The sequence below is a fragment of the Microcaecilia unicolor genome, chromosome 2 (genome assembly GCF_901765095.1).
Source record: "Microcaecilia unicolor chromosome 2, aMicUni1.1, whole genome shotgun sequence".
In the NCBI taxonomy this organism is placed as follows: Eukaryota; Metazoa; Chordata; class Amphibia; order Gymnophiona; family Siphonopidae; genus Microcaecilia; species Microcaecilia unicolor.
In genome coordinates this window covers 477,787,692-477,805,158 of record NC_044032.1, presented here as the reverse complement: position 1 = coordinate 477,805,158, position 17,467 = coordinate 477,787,692, and the positions used below count along the sequence as shown (strand labels likewise).

The following is a 17,467-nucleotide window of genomic DNA, read 5'->3' as shown; positions in this document are numbered from 1 at the left end:
TAAATAAATATGTATTAATGGGTGATAAATGTTGCAGTATAAAGACCAGCATTAATCTATTGGGCCTTGAACTGGGACTGATCTCATACAGTACTGAGAATTAGCTGTACAAAAATACTGTATCTTAAAACATCCCTAAACATCTCAACAGCCAAAGTTTTGAAAACCTACAATTTTGATGGCTGGCAAGCATCAAGGCTGAGGCTCCACTGGGATAAGAAAGGGAGCTACAATGTTAGCCTCAATTGGAGCTTGGAAGGTAGCAGCAGTGTCATATGGTCCTCTGCTACTGCTGGGCCATGGCGGTAGGGCCTTGGGGCCATATACCAGTAACAACAAGGGACAAGAAATGCGTGGCTTGCCTGGAGAAATAGTGAGAGGGTTTTTGTGTATCATCCTAAGAATTTAAAAGACATTTATCCTGCATGGGGTTCATGACAGGCTAAAATAATAAAAGAACTGATATGAGCCACATGATTATTACTAGCTCAGATAGGAAATCTGGGGAAACATTTCTTTAGCCGAGTGGTGAAGACTCTTGTTTGGAGCTGGAAAATTGCAGGCTTAAATCCTTGGCTCCCGAGTTGGAAAAAAAAAATAGATAATGGCACTGCAGAATGCATAATGTACTCTCACTTCATGGCAGTGAAGAGATCCAAAAGGTGATCCTCAACTGTCAGGAGTTAGCTGGAAAGCTGCTTTCCTCTTGGGCACATTAATGATAATTTTATAAGCCGTGTTTGCATGTAGAATGTGGATTTACCCACATAAATGGGTTCTTATAAAATTACGTCATGCCAAGAAGTACATGAGGTCTAAGCCAGCCTGTACTAGTACTGTAGGTGTACTCAGGGTTGTTTGCACAGAACATGGGTGGAAATGCTCTTGAGCAGATACTCAAAACACAACTCTGCGCTCTTAAATTTTCCAATTTTATAGTATACTGAGGAGTTGAGGAGACGCCTGAAGTCAATGGCATAGGACCTATTGAACTGACACAGCCTGGCTAAACTTGGCCTATGTTTGCTCAGGTCTGAATATAATATTTTAAAACCAAAAAGATAAGTTTTAAAGTTTATACTAATTTTTGTAGTATTGAAATATAAAGTGATTAAGAAATCTTGTAACGGAAGCCGATGACGATGCAGGCAAGCCACAGGGATCATTCCTGTGGGAAGCAAATTGCTGCTGAGGCTCCTACGTAATTGGATTTACCCACTGTTTTAAAAGTAATTGGAGAATTTAAGAGCACAGGGTTGTGTTCTGTGTCATTTATATTACCCCTGAGGTTTATACAAGGTCGTGGACTATTTAACAGTGATTTATCATACCTTCAATCTAGGCACAATTTCTGCAAGATTTGTGCTGGTATTTTATAAAGGCACATAGACGTCTATGTGTCTTTATAAAATTGGGCCAAAATCGACACCTGCTTACCCTCTAAACCTAGATATTCTCTTAGAAAATTACCTCCATTATATGACCAGACACAGTAAAAATGGGATGGATACGAGCCGCCAGCTCAAGGTTCACTGAGTGGCTTAGCTAAGGGAGCAGCTCCTTTATCCTCAATGGCAGAGTCCCTTGTTTTGGGCTAGAAAGTTGTAGCCCCAGAAGATCCTGAGATCTCCAAAATTAAGCACACATCTTATCATTTCCACATTTGCCCTTCCCCCCACCTCTTAAATGCCCCAAACGGGCCCAAGACTAACAAACTACAATTGTTACATGTAACTCTACCACTTTAAGAAGAAATTTTCTTTCAGTTGCACATTGTGAAAACACTGAGGGTGTGTCAGACCCCTGCAGGCAAGAAGTGCAAGCTCCAAAGGCACAATAAAATACAAAGTTTTCCCTTCTCTACCATCAAACAGCAGGGCACCTGTGTCTCAGACCCATATCGTTATCCCACATATTAAATATAAACATACTCACATTAACCAGGAGTTTAATGGTTAATGCACTGTTACTGTGGCTTTTTTAAGCTCCCTCTGCTTCTTGAATCTTCTTGTCTTTTCCCTGCTGCTGTTGCCTTCGGCTGATGCTGACTGCTTTTCTGCTCCACCTCGCCTGTGTCTGAAGACATTAGATAAGCAGGGAAGAAAAGGAAGGGAAGACAGGGAGCAGGTTGCTTTTTAAATATTGTTGTCTCTATGACAGAGGCAAGGAAGCAACAGGAAAGATGGAAATGTCTGATGGAGTGCACTTCATTCTTCTTCACACGTATGAAAATGTACACAGAAACAATTTGAACAAACTCAGGATGCAGCATACAAGACTTGGAATCTGACTTTCTTCCAGGGAACACACTTCTCATGTTCGCTAGATCCAGAGAGCCTTCTGATGTCCCAGCAAATGTTTGCACTGCTTTGGACACCAGCCAGTCTGTTATTGCTGCACGGCTGCCCAGAATATCTGCATTATCCATGCTCAGGTGGTTTTCCATTACTGTTTCCACTAAATCCCATGCTGTAGCGATCTTTCTTTTTCTAGGCAACATTATCAACATGATAATTATGAAATGAACAAGGACCCATGTGCACCGAGTTATTTCTTTTGACATTTACTATCATTTTCATCCATTTTGTACCACACAAAATACACTCATTCACATATACTATACATTTTGCCCTGTATGTCATGATTTTCTTTCTGTATATACCTCAACAAGTGAAGAGTCCAGTGTATGTGCTTAATTATTTGCATTAGAGTTACAGTAGCCTTCCTCCTCTTGCTGCTACTTTCTGTATATACAACATAGGATATATATTTCATTTATTTAAACTACATTTTTCAGTGGAATATAAATAACATCTTTTGGAGGTAAAATTTCAAAGAAGAATAGCTGTGCATCAATGTAGGTGACTAACTCTGTGCATGCAGAGATGGGGCAGAATTTCAGCCAATACTGGGTGTTGAAAATTTCCATCAGAGGAGCAGATCAGACATCTAAAGAGGACGGAGGTGTAGTTAAACATCTAAATCTCTGATGCAGTAAAGTATGGGCAGTCTAGACAGCTAACATGTTAGAAATGGATGCATTTATCGAGCTGCAAAACCATGCCAACAGACCATCCACTCTTTGAGATATCTCCATTTGGTTGTCTAACTGCACTTGGATTCTTAGGGTCAGATGTACTACATTTTTTATTCCATTTTGCATCTGTGGGAAAAATGTTTAGTATACAGGTCCCTTAACTTCTTGCCTTGGAAGTTAATTTTGATGTCTACATTTCAGTTTTTCACCTCCAATAGCCATGCCAGCTGTGAATGTAGGCCTTTCTCTCTTCCATTCTAGACCAGCCTATGAAACAGTAGGTCATATAAAGATTTTTAAAAATGTGTTTCAGGGTATTAAAGAAAAGAAACTAAGCAATTTGATTAAATGGCACTTCACTCAGTAACAAAACAATGGAGGAGTGGTCTAGTGGTTAGAGCATCAGTCTTGATATCCAAGGGTACCCGGTTTAATTGCCACTGCTGCTCCTTGTGATCTTGAGCAAGTCACTTAACCCTCCATTGCCTCAGGTACAAAGTTAGATTGTGAGCCCTCCAGGGACAGCAAAGTACCCAGTGTACCTGAATGTAACTCACTTTGAGCTACTACTGAAAAAGGTGTGAGCAAAATCCAAATAAATATGTATCTGTATTCAAAAGCTACGGCAGCGCATCATCCTAGCACACAAAACCCTGACCTTACGAATAGAGAACAACTTAAAATATGTTTCCAAGCAAAAAAAATGGAAACAAAAAAATTGTTTATCTTGTGAGCAAATATGAGCATTTTCTTCTTTGTCTTTCTCAGCAGCTCTCTGATCAGTGGCAAATGCCAGTCATAAAGAAACCGAGGAAGGGTAAGGGTTGGGCATACCAGTATGTCTGTATCTTCAGCAGATTATTCAGAATGGCAGGATTGTCAAAGATCGTCTACTCACCTGTGGTGATTGGTGTATTTAATTTATGTTTCCCTTTTGTACTCTATTCCTACTAACTTTCTGTCTCCCTCTTCCCTCTCCATGCCCATAGTTGAAAAATGATCACCCTGAAGAAGTAGAAGGGAAGTCTTGGCCTTAGCTGAACTGTTTTACGCTCTCTGTTGCCAGCCTAGTTTGCTCCTGAAATGTGATGCCTCATTCTCTTATTCTGATACACTGTGACCTAGTAAATCACTTTTCTGACAGTCTCGAAATCTGTCAGTTCCACGAGCCAAACCTCAGGGCTCCTGCACTATATAGAACACATGGCTATTGCCAAAGTCCTGAAGCAGAAGGTTAAAGGGGCAATTTTATTCTACTCTATTACTATGGGCTTCTTTAAAAATCGTGCTAGGGATTACGGCGTGGCAAATGGGACGAAGCCCATTCAATTCCTATAGGCTTCATCCCATTTGCAACGCCGGAATCCCTAGTGTGGCTTTGTGAAAAGAGCCCTATATTTCTTAGTCGCCCAATTCCTAACAATAATTTCTAAGCAATATACTGTTCTTACCACACACCAGGAGCTACAAAATTAAAAGAGATTTAAATACAAAACAACTTAGTTCTCACTGGAATAATATTTTGCAAAATAAAAGGTTTTCAGAGCATGATGAAAACTCAAGTAAGAAGAAATTTGTCTTACGCATAAAGGGAAACCATTTCCAGAGCTTAGTTGTTTGGAATTGGAAAGAGGCATTAAAAATTTGCTTAAATCAAAATCATCTAATAGGAATGTGAGCAAACAACGATTTAAACTCTATTAATGTTCAGGCGCAAGAACTGCTAAGGAATGTGAGAGACTCAGGAATAAAACCAAGCCACTTTAAAGAAAATCCAGGCCTGGATTGGCAACTAATGTAACCTCATCAACAGAGGAGTAAGTCTATCATATTTCCTGGCTCTAAAAATCTGTCTAGCAGCAGTATTTTGTAGAAGCTGCAGTCAATTTACCATCTTCACAGAAATTCCCAGGTACAAAGCATTACAGTAATCGATATGAAATAGGATCAATAACTGTACCAGCAATCTGAAATGATCCTTAGAAAAATAAGATCTAATAAAGCAAAAATGTCTCAGTTTGAAAATGTCCCAAATAATCTTTTCACCTGTGGCTCCATAGTTAGAGTGGATTCTAAAATAACCCTGGGAACTCTACATATTCTATCAACTGGAAGATTTCTTTCTGAATAAAGATACAACTCTGTAGGTGTTACATCTAGAACATTACTTAGCTTTTTTGTGTGTTCAGCTTTAAATAATTCTTTATGGTCCATTGTTTGTTATTATATATACAGTCGTTTACTAGACTGACTGTATTGATCAAAACTTTCTAAACAGGTACTAAAATAAATACAATGTCTATGTATGTGAACAGTTGACAACCTGGCATCTTAAACAAGGGACCTAGTGTACTCATGCATAAATTAAATAACTTAGGAGACTGTGGTGAACCCTGAGGAAGTCCCCTAGCAGAATTCCAACTTGCAGATCAAACCTTACTTTTGTAAACACAGTAACTTCTATTATATAAGAATTTAACAAACTAATTCAAGACGGGTCTAGAATACCGATCTCATTTAGGCAGGAAGTTATCAACGTGGGCTACTGTTAAGTTGGGTTATTTTAGCGCAAGGTCCCGTTTTATGCAAGGAGACCCTGTGCTAGAATAACCTGAATTGTGGAAAAATAACCCAAATTTGTGGTAAAGTAACCTGACAACAGTAGTCCACAATAATAACTCCCCAACCCCCCCCCCCCCCCCCCCCGTAATCTTGGCAGGAATACAGAATGATTTACTATGTCAAATGCAGCAGGTGTAACAAATTGCAATAAGATCATCTGACCTCCTTGACTTTGCATCTTTTCTATTTCTGAAAGAGCTACCAGAAAGAGCTCGGTATTAAAGAAAGATCTAAATCAAAACTGGGATCAATGTAAATAATCACATTTATCTTGAAAATTTGAAAATTGCTGAGCCACTAAAGTTTTTCAGCAATACGGATAGGGTTTGGTTTGCCGCCATTTCTTTAGAGAACGCTAACCCAGAGTGCTACAAGGCAAGATATCCTTGGTCGCTGTATCATTTGTAATCCTTAGGTTGGGTCTTCTGTTATTTGTATTTATACTACTACTACTACTTAACATTTCTAGAGCGCTACTAGAGTTACGCAGCGCTGTACAAAATAAACAAAGAAGGACGGTCCCTGCTCAAAGGAGCTTACAATCTAAAGAACGAAATGTCAAGTTGGGGCAGTCTAGATTTCCTGGGTAGAGGTGTAGAGGTTAGGTGCCGAAGGCGACATTGAAGAGGTGGGCTTTAAGCAGAGATTTGAAGATGGGCAGGGAAGGGGCCTGGCGTATGGGCTCGGGGAGTTTGTTCCACGCGTGGGGTGAGGCGAGGCAGAAAGGGCGGAGCCTGGAGTTGGCGGTGGTGGAGAAGGGTACTGACAGGAGGGATTTGTCTTGAGAGCGGAGGTTACGGGTAGGAACGTAAGGGGAGATGAGGGTTGAGAGGTAAGGAGGGGCTGCAGATCGAGTACATTTGTAGGTTAGAAGCAGAAGCTTGAATTGAATGCGGTACCTGATCGGAAGCCAATGAAGTGACTTGAGGAGAGGGGTGATATGAGTGTATCGGTTCAGGCGGAAGATAAGACGTACAGCAGAGTTTTGAATGGACTGAAGGGGGGATAGGTGGCTAAGTGGGAGACCAGTGAGAAGTAGGTTGCAGTAGTCAAGGCGAGAGGTAACGAGAGAGTGGATGAGAGTACGGGTGGTGTGCTCAGAGAGGAAAGGGCAGATTTTGCTAATGTTATAGAGGAAGAAGCGACAGGTCTTGGCTATCTGCTGGATATGCGCAGAGAAGGAGAGGAGACGACACCGAGGTTGTGAGCAGATGAGACGGGGACGATGAGGGTGTTATCAACCGAAATAGAGAGTGGAGGTAGAGGAGAAGTGGGTTTGGGTGGGAAGACAAGAAGTTCGGTCTTGGCCATGTTCAGTTTCAGGTGGTGGTTGGACATCCAGGCAGCAATGTCGGATAGGCAGGCCGATACTTTGGCCTGGGTTTCCGCAGTGATGTCAGGTGTGGAGAGATAAAGCTGGGTGTCGTCAGCATAAAGATGATACTGGAAGCCATGAGACGAGATCAGGGAGCCCAGAGAAGAGGTGTAGATAGAGAAAAGAAGGGGTCCAAGGACAGAACCCTGAGGGACTCCAACAGAGAGTGGGATAGGGGTGGAGGAAGAACCATGAGAGTGTACTCTGAAGGTACGATGGGAGAGATAAGAGGAGAACCAGGAGAGGACAGAGCCCTGGAACCCAAAAGAGGACAGTGTGTCAAGAAGTAAGTTGTGATTGACAGTGTCAAAAGCGGCGGATAGGTCAAGGAGAATGAGGATGGAGTAATGACATGGGCGTAGACTGGGGGGGGCGAGGGGGGGCAATGCCCTCCAAACGATGACGAGGCGCCGCCGCACCAGTAGTTAAAAAAAAAAAAAACAAGCAGGCACGCGCTCCTCTCCGTCTGCTTGGCTTCCCTGCCCTCTCTGTCTACGTCCCGCCTTCCTCTGACATCATTTCCTTTCGGGCTGGACGCAGACAGAGAGGGCAGGGAAGCCACGCGGACGGAGAGGAGCGTGTCCGTCTACCCCTCTCTCTTCCTCCCTCCCTCCGGCACAGGCAGCAGTCTTTTCCAGTGTTCCTGGCAGCGGTAGCGTTGTACACGCTGCCTTTGGCTCTGCCCCGAAGCCTTCTCTTCAAGTTCCTGTTCCCGATTAGGTGGGAACAGGAACTTGAAGAGAAGGCTTCCGGGGCACACCGAAGGCAGCGTGTACATCGCTACCGCTGCCAGGAACACAGAAAAGCTGAAAAAGACTGTTGCCTGCGCCGGAGGGAGGGAGGGAGGAAGAGAGGGGGTAAACGGAGTCACAATCCTGGACCTCGCGGGGGGGGGGGGCAGCAGAGGGAAGATGGATGGAACTGGGAGGGGTGGGGAGCAGAGGGAAGATGGATGGGACTGGGAGGGGTTGGGAGCAGAGGGAAGGAGCAGGAGATGGATGGGACTGGGAGGGGTGGGGAGCAGAGGGAAGGAGCAGGAGATGGATTGGACTGGGAGGGGTGGGGAGCAGAGGGAAGGAGCAGGAGATGGATGGGACTGGGAGGGGTGGGGAGCAGAGGAAAGGAGCAAGAGATGGATGGGACTGGGAGGGGTGGGGAGCACAGGGAAGGACCAGGAGATGGATTGGAGCAGAGGGAAGGAGCAGGAGATGGATGGGACTAGGAGGGGAGGGGAGCAGAGGGAAGGAGCAGGAGATGGATGGGACTGGGAGGGTGGGGAGCAGAGGGAAGCCTACTGGAAAGAAGACACTGCATAAAACAAGACACTGGGACCAAAGCGAATAAAAATCTAAATGATCAGACAACAAAGGTAGAAAAAGTATTTTTTTCAGAATTTATTAATTGAAATATGTCAGCTTTTTGAAATGTGCATCTGTGATATTTTGCCTGTAAATTTCAATTCCTTCCTCCATATTAGCATATTCATTTGCATATGTATATATGCAAATGAATATGCTAATAAGCTCCACCCATATGCTAATATGCTCCGCCCATCCTTTGTCCCCCCATATGAAACAGTCAAACTACGCCTATGAGTAATGACCTTTGGATTTGGCGAGGAACAGGTCATACAGACTTTGGATAGTGCCACTTCTGTCGAGTGAAGTGGGCGAAAGCCAGATTGAAGCGGATCAAGGATGGTATGAGAGGCGTGAAAATCAATGCAACGGCTGTGAACGGCGGCGCGTTCAAGTATTTTGTAGAAGAAGGGTAGGAGGGAGATGGGGAGGTAGTTGGAGGGACAGGTAGGGTCAAGTGAAGGTTTTATTTGTATTTATCTCCTTAGATGACCCCTGATGCAGGCGCTGTGCACCGAAACATGGCCCGTGTCGGGTCCATGAATTGACCAGTCTCTATTCTGAAGACTCTTTGTGGTGTTTTTTTTCACCACTAAAGTTTTTAGCAGTTTAGCAATACTGAGGATACTGGCAATTGGATGAAAACTACTAGGAAGAGACGTATCCAGTCCCTTCATTTAGGTGCCCCAATGAAGTGCGAACAGGACCCACCTGTTCTATAATGACATCTGGGCACCAAGATTCCATTATAAAGTGCTAGCATAAACCCACACTGGCACACCTAAATTTTGGTGTGACCATTTATGCCAGGTCAATGGCAGGATTAAACGGGCACGCCTAGGCGCATCATGCAAAGTGCATAATTGGTAGTATTCTATCAGTTGGGAATGCAAGTTGGAAACATGCCCATGCCCCATCATGCTCCATTCATGTGTATCCCCCTCTTGCAATTACATGCTACCTTACAGAATAGCCCATAGTGTACTTTAGGCACCTAAATGCCACTTTTCTGTGCACTTATGCATGCAAGGCACTTGGGGGACTGCACACACCCAGTTACAGAATTGCCCTTTACGTGACTTAAACCTCTAAGAAGTGTTATAATGTTCTAGGAAAGCATAACCTGGAGTGCTCCAGTCTGTAATGCTGTTTGATAGCGAGCTTGCTACTAAAAAGGCTAGTTACTACCATAATGGGCTACGACCTAGGAAAAATAGAGTTCAAATCCCATGTCCCCCTAGTGACACCTCTTGTGTCTCTGGGCAAGTCACTATATCCGCCATTGTGCACTAAGACTGTAAGCTCTTCGCAACAGAGACTTCTAGCTGAATAGTGATAATGCTGTAAACTGCCTTTGCATTATTTGGAAAAGCAAGTTAAAAATAATCCAAAATTTTCTCTGATTTTGTGTTTTCCTACTTTTAATGTAACAGCAGTACACAGTATACCCTGAACTAACGATTACACTTCTCTGCCAATATACTGTGTGGTCTATGAAATTGTTTCTTAAAATTTATGCTCTCACTTTCTGTCTTGCTGATTTGTTTCAAACTATTAGAAAATGGCAAGTACAAAAGCTTGAGAACGTCACACAAGACACGGTGAAAAGCTGGAGCCTTCAGCATCAGCACAGGACTTTGAGCAGCTTCAATATAACCATTAAAAATGCACCAACGTTAGCCTGGGGTTAACAGCACTGCAGCAGCCCTAGTGACATCCAAGCCAGGATGGCCAGAAGCCACTTAACAGCCCAGCTTTCCTTCTCTTGTAAGACAGTTCTCATGAAAATGGTGTTCTCCATTTGAGGACGTTTCCATCTCTTCTGCCATACTTTTGTGGTTCCTTGTATCAAGGACACCCTTCCTTTCATCACTGTTTTGCCAATAGGGTCATGCTGGAAACTGACAGAACTGCCAAAGCCATGAGGGATTTGTATGGAGGAACTGCTGAGGGATATGAATCTTATTTACCTCCCTTACCTGTCCCTAGGCCAGTGGTTCCCAAACCTAGTCCTGGAGGCACCCCCAGCCAGTCAGGGTTTCAGAATACTCACAATGAATTTCATGAGAGAGATCTGCATGCACCGCCTCCACTGCATACAAATCTATCTCATGAATATTCATTGTGGGTATCCTGAAAACCTTACTGGCTAGGGTGACTCCCAGGACCAGATTTGGGAACCACTGCCCTAGGCAACAACCATAGTCCATCAGCATCTTTAGTATCCTGAGAGCAGTTGTAGCAGTCTTAGTAGAAATCTGGGCAACTCTTTGTCATCTAGATGGAAGGCAAGCCTCCATTCCTCTAGCCTGGTGCCAAGCAACTTCCGTCCAGAAAGGTGAACCAACACTGCAATCTTCAAAAAGTCTCTTTGGAGACTGCTTTTGATAGTAATTGTAATGTATCATGCTTATCAAGTCTTTTACCTAAGCTCTAGAAAGAAAAAATACATTTAACTCCTTTCTAAATCTTCCTTCTACCTCTATCAACAACCTGCAAACTAATTCTCCCCTCACTAGTTTCAACCTTATGCTGTGTGACGAGCAGTTATTTACTGATACAACTCGACTAAATACATGCATCACAACATACCCTAAGTGCTACTCATTTTTAGCATTCTTTGGTGCTATCTATTGATTTGATTCATTTGGAAAAGTCAGGAGTAATGTTATAGTAACATAGTGGATGATGGCAAATAAAGACCAACGTGGGCCAGCTCCAGCTTCTTTATATCCTAACTGATTATAAGATGAACAAGGACCCATGTGCACGGAGTTATTCCTTTTCACATTTGCTATTATTTATATCCATTCTGTACCATACAAAATACATTCATAAGGATATATTGTGCATTTTGCCCTATATAAAATATAGTATATTTATTTAAGCTACATTTTTCAGTCAAATATAAATAACAGCCTTTGAAGGTAAATTTTCAAAAGAACAGCTGTGCATCAAAGTGGGATTGTGGGTGACTAGCTCTGTGCATACAGAGGTGGGGCAGATTTCAGCCAGTACTGGATGTCTAAAATTTCCACTGGAGCAATACTCCATGCTTGGTTTCCATCCTCTTGTCTTTTAGGGCTTCGGGGTGTATATCCTACACATTTTTGAACTGCAGCACCATTTTTGCTTCCACCACTGCTTCTGGGAGGGCGTTCCAAGCTTTTATCACCCTTTTTTATAAAAGAAATATTTCCTGATTTTGTGTCTGATTCCACCTGCTTGTAGGGTCATATCATGTCCTCTAGTTTTATAGTTTCCACTCCTTATTTATCTACCTTTGCTTAGTGATACTGGTGATTCAATTTTCACTGTCATACTACAGATTGTTTAATTGTTGTTAATACAAGTTATTTTTAAAAAGTGTTTAAAAGTCTGTATTATATCTCCTCTGTCCCTCTCCTCTCCTCTAGAGCATATATACTTAGGACATCTTGTTTCTTCTTGTGTCTTCTGATAGAGATCTCTTACCATTTTGGTCGTTTTCCTGTGGACCACCTCCAGTTTCTTTGAATCCTTACTGAGATATGGCCTCCAAAACTAAACACAGTACTCTAAATAAGGTGTTACCAATGACCTGTAGAGAGGTATTATGACCAACTCCTTTCTGTTGATTATGCGTCTCTCTATGCAGCTCAACATTTGCTACTGCCTTGTCACATTGCTTTGAAAATTTGAGATCTCAGACATTATCACTCCTTGCTCTCTATCCTGAGCCATGCATATTGGTCTCTTCCTTTCTATCATATACAGCTTCTTTGGGTTTTTGTACCACAAATGCATCGCTGTACAATTCTTTGGGTTAAGGTTAACTACCAAGTATTTGACTGATTGTTTAGTTTTTATAAATCATTTCTAATTTGCTTACGCTCTCTGAGGTGTCCACTCTTTTACAAATCTCCCTGCCATCTGCAAAAAGGCAAACTGACCCTTTTAACCTTTAGCTATCTTGCTCAAGAAGATATTGAACGAAAATCAGCCCTTGAGACATTCCCTACTCATTTTTTTTCTTCCAAATGAATTTCATTTACCACCACCCCATTTTGTCTGTCAATCAACCCATTTTTAATTCAGTCTACCCCTTTAGGACCCATCCCTGGGCTACTCAGTTTATTTCTAAGCCTTCTATAAGGAACTGTATCAAAGACTTTGCTGAAATCCAATTACATCATATCCACTGTGTTCCCTTTATCTAGTTCTCTGGTCACTCAGTAGAAAAAATAAATCAGATTTGTTTGGCACAATCTGCTGCTTTGGATCTTGCAACCCACTGGACTGTTGATAATTCTGTATTCTTTCTTTTTATAGAGTTTCTATTACTTTTTCCCCCACAGACAGAAGACTTTGCAGTCTGAAGCTTCCCACCTTTGTTCTGTATTCACATTTACTATACTGCTATGGCCGAGGAGAGGACAGAACTAAGTGGTTTACAGACTAAAACACAGATAGAAAAGAACTCCATTACTCAGCCAGAAAAGCATACAATCTCATCACAAACCTAAAGAGGAAAACAGACCACGAAAAGGAGAAGCTAGCTGGAGTGAAAAAAAAGAGGGGAGTAGGGATTTTAGACATTTCTTCTTCGTTACCACTTTTGTAAAGAGGGACAATGTCTGCCCTTCTCCAGTCCCCTCTACTAAACATATCAGTTAGCAGACCTGCCAGAACTTCGCTGAGCTCTTTTAGTACCTTGGGATGTATCACATACTGTCTTATAGCTCTGACCACTTTCAGCAGTACAAGTTGTTCTTAAGAATGTTCTTTTGTGAATAGAGTGGTATCTTCTCAAATATACTTTTATCTATGTTGCCTGTATAAAACAGGCTTAAAACAGAAACCTTTTTGGAATTGTCAATTGTAAACCGCTTTGATTGTTGCTTTAGACGGGGTATATCAGGTACTTAATAAACAGACAAACATAGGCGTCCTGTGATAAAATCAGGCCTATAAGCAGTAACACAGTCCTAAGGTCAAAACTGAAGGAGAAATATGTTGGGGTGAATGAGACAAGGCATTCAGAAATGCATTCACCAGGTGGGCAGATTCACCCCAAATGATTTATATGGTTGATACCCTGGACAGTTGAATTAAGGTGGTCAAAAAGAGGCCAGGTCAGGAGGCCTCTTTTTGACCTGAGAAGGCCTACGCATTCTCTCTGCATCTTCTGTCTGGTTTTTGGTCCTGTGATTAAGAAAAGAGGGGTTCCTCCTAGTTGGGGAAAGCTGAATTGTAGACCATGGACTTAGCCAATCTAGAATCATTGTGAGCTAGAAGTACTAAGCAAATTGGCAAGCTATGGACCTAGCAGAATTTCAGCCCCTAGCAATGGAAGCTCTTTCCAAAGACGGTACATTGGGACTTTGGTGTGGCAACAGAGCCTAGGCATGGGAGCAGGGCCCAGTGACTAATACGCCAGCAAGAGTGGGGCCCTGCAGTAATGTGAAGGCCCTAGGAGGAGAAGGGTCCAGAGGCAAAGAGGCAGTGGGATGCTGGCCCTTCTTAGGAGAAGCAGGGCCCAGTGAATGTGAGGGAGCATCCTGTCAGCCCCCTAGGGGGAGCAGTACTACACAGGTGAGAGGCAGTGGAGAAGCTCCCCCCCCAAGGAGGGCTGGATCTTGCCCCAGAGATGGATCTTTGGGACCCAACAATAGAATACAGAAGACCATCATGCAAAATATGATCCATTCTCCTTATGGCTCACAGCATTCACTGGGCTAGTGGTTGCACTCTTTTATCTGGGTGAAATTTTGGGTAAAATGGAAAGGGAAAAGGGGAAGGAAAACTAATGTGGAACATAGAGAAAACAACAGACTCTTTTCTATTTCTAGAGGATAATGCTGTAGGGATTAGCATCCCAGTTATATAAAAGGGCATCCAATACCTTGTAGAGATGCAAAAGAGATTAACTGCTATCCTTGAATAATTATATTACTGGGGATTACAAAAAAAAAAAAAACAACCAAATCACTTAGGGCTCTGTACATGTAAATGTCAGTACTTATATGTATAGGCAGTGGATTTTGCAACCTGCATGCAAGAGTGCCAGCATTTACATAGACTGCAGATTTTACAAAAATGCATATGCAATGTAGACAATTAAGTATCCAAGCTCATAAACTCACATTTTTGGGATTTTTTTAGATAGTTTTAAATGCCCCCCCCCCCCCCCCCAGCAATTTACAGCCTGGGAGTAGGTGTAAATGCCTAGAACACACCCCTTAAAACTGTTCATGTTGCAGGTATATACATGTATATAGCTATTTACATATGTAAATCATCTTTTTACTGGCACCTAACCCTTTTAAAACTGACCTCCTCCTCAAGTGTACAAAATAAAAACATACAACAGTATTACAAATAGCACGTAATCAAAACAATTGGGGAAAGATGCGGTTAGGGTGGTGGACTTTGGTCCTGGGGAACTGAGGAACTGAGTTCGATTCCCGGCACAGGCAGCTCCTTGTGACTCTGGGCAAGTCACTTAACCCTCCATTACCTGCCGCATTGAGCCTGCCATGAGTGGGAAAGCGCGGGGTACAAATGTAACAAAAAAAAACGGCTCGTGGAATTCTTTTCAATCCCTCTTCATGAAAATGCATGGGTGGGGGGGGGGGGGGTGTAAATGTTTGTATGCATTAGTGTGTTTGTGGATTGGTATGTGTGTGTGTGCTTTCTGTATGTCTGTGATCAGGAGACAGGATGAAAGGGGAAGGCACTTTGAAAGGTGCAATACCTTAATCACAATGTTACAGTGAATCAGTGTATGTATACTGCAGCTATTGGAGCTGCTTCTCCTATAGAAATGTATTGTGGCATTTTTTGAAGGGGGTTCATTCATCTTCTACCTCCCACCAGATACAGAAACCTCACTTTTATAGCAAAGAAACTCTCCAGATCACCTCCTCTCTTCCATCCCCATTGGCTGGATCCAATGGACACGGGCAGAGCAGGTTCACTTACAGAAAGGGGTGGGGAGAAACAGGGCCAGGAGGTAGCAGGGGGAACTAGAGGATAAAGATACAGGTTTTAAAATCGGAAAAATATCCAGACATATTACCAATTATTCTACCTTCTGGACATGAATGTAACATTTTGCTGACTTCAGAAAAAAGCCAGACAGTTGGCAATCATCCTAACTTCCTGAGTTCTGAGAACATCTCACAGGGCTCCCCCTAAACAGGTGGACACTAAAGTATGCCCTGCCACAGGTGTTTCTTGGCAATATATATAGCAACCAATAAGAAAACTGTATGATTCCTGAAGTAGTTTTCAGAGTAGAAGTAACAACAAAGATAATAAAGCTTAGGGAAATATTAACATTCCCTATCAGGCTTATTTTCGAAAGAGAAGGGCGCCCATCTTTCAACACAAATTGGGAGATGGGCGTTCTTCTCTCAGGGTCGCCCAAATCGGCATAATCGAAAGCCAATTTTGGGCGTCCCCAACTGTTCCCGTCACGGGGATGACCAAAGTTCCCGGGGGCGTGTCAGAGGCGTAGCGAAAGCGGGACTGGGGCGTGCCTAACACATGGGCGTCCTCGGCCGATAGTGGAAAAAAGAAGGGCGTCTCTGACGAGCACTTGGACGACTTTACTTGGTCCATTTTTTCTTACGACTAAGCCTCAAAAAGGTGCCCGAACTGACCAGATGACCACCGGAGGGAATCGGGGATGACCTCCCCTGACTCCCCCAGTGGTCACTAGCCATTTCACCCCCCCCCCCCCCAAAAAAAAAAAAAAAAAACTTAAAAATTTTTTTTTGCCAGCCTGAAATGTCATACTCAGGTTCATCACAGCAGTATGCAGGTCCCGGGGGGGGGGGGGGGGGGTATGTGTGTGTCAGTGGAGGCATAGCGAAGGCGTGGACATCCTTCTTTCAAACATTGTGGACATCCGAACTGCCCCCCCCCCCACAGGGACTGCCAAATTTCAAGAAAGTGGAGTGCAATGGAGGAGTAGACTAGTGGTTAGAGCACTGGTCTTGAAATCCAGAAGTGGCCAATTCAAATCCCACTGCTGCTTCTTGTGATCCAAAATCCAAATAAATAAAGGGGGTGTCAGAGGCATAGAAAAGGCATGGACATCCTTCTCACAGAAACAGCCACGTTTTGGACGTCCTCAACTGCCGTCACAGTTTTCACCTGGACTTGTACTTTTCTAAGGCTGCAGACGGCAATTTATTTAAGGTTGTAGACGGCTATTATACACGCAGCTTGTATGAAGCCGTCTTTGGCATGCACAGAGCAGCCACACATAATGCTTGGCTACTCTGCACTGGCTTTCCCTCCTTAGGAAGGAAATCGTGTGCAAATGAGCTAACAATGAGCAGCTCATTTGCATGCGATTTCTTTCATGCATGCCCGTTCCTTTCCAAACCACTAAGGGATTGGTAAGGGAAGGGCTTATTCCGTTCAGTTAGTGCATCAGTTAGTCCACTGCAGTGCCCCCTAGGGTTCCTGGTTGGTGTTCTGGCATGTCAGGGGGACCAGTACACTACGAATGCTGGCTCCTCCCACGACCAAATGAGTTGGATTTGGTCATTTTTGAGATGGGCGTCCTCGGTTTCCATTATCGCCGAAAACTGGGGACGACCATCTCTAGGGTCGACCTAAATGTTGAGATGGTGTCCCTGACCGTATTATCGAAACGAAAGACGGACGCCCATCTTGTTTCGATAATATGGGTTTCCCCACCCCTTCGCAGGGACATCCTGTGAGGACGCTCTCAGGAAAACGTGGGCGCCCAGTTCGATTATGCCCCTCCACGCGTGCATTTGTGGCCTGTGTGTATCTCTATTCTCTATCTGTGAGGGAGGTAGCTAGGTTTGAAGCACTTGTCAGGCAGCATGTTCGACGGGAGGGAATAGTTATGACCTTGTAGGGGTGGTTGTGAAGAAATAGTTTGGGGGGTATGGCAATTTGCGGAGTGTTGGGAAGCTGCAGGGGTGTAATTTGTGGGGTTGGGGCTGTTGCGGGTAGAGTAGTTTTTTGGCCTTGGGGTAGTTTGTAATGCGTTATTTTGGGGCAGCTGTAGGGTGGTGGTATAGTTGAAGGGGGTAGTTTTTTGGGGTGGGG

The 17,467-nt window shown here is 43.4% G+C and overlaps 1 protein-coding gene across 5 annotated transcripts in view; it reads right to left on the bottom strand.

The window, feature by feature from the left end:
* Positions 1-17,467, bottom strand: part of REEP1 (receptor accessory protein 1) — a 203,856-nt gene that overhangs the window by 7,249 nt on the left and 179,140 nt on the right. Inside the window, exon 9 of one of the 5 annotated variants that reach the window (XM_030191051.1) lies at positions 1,936-2,076. The exons of 3 other annotated variants lie outside the window; for them this stretch is intronic. In XM_030191051.1, the coding sequence (XP_030046911.1) occupies positions 1,967-2,076 (110 nt within the window). In that variant the 3' untranslated portion in view covers positions 1,936-1,966. Of the gene's footprint in view, positions 1-1,935; positions 2,077-17,467 lie in introns of those variants that run through there. One more of the 5 variants, XM_030191053.1, reaches the window with a different exon arrangement.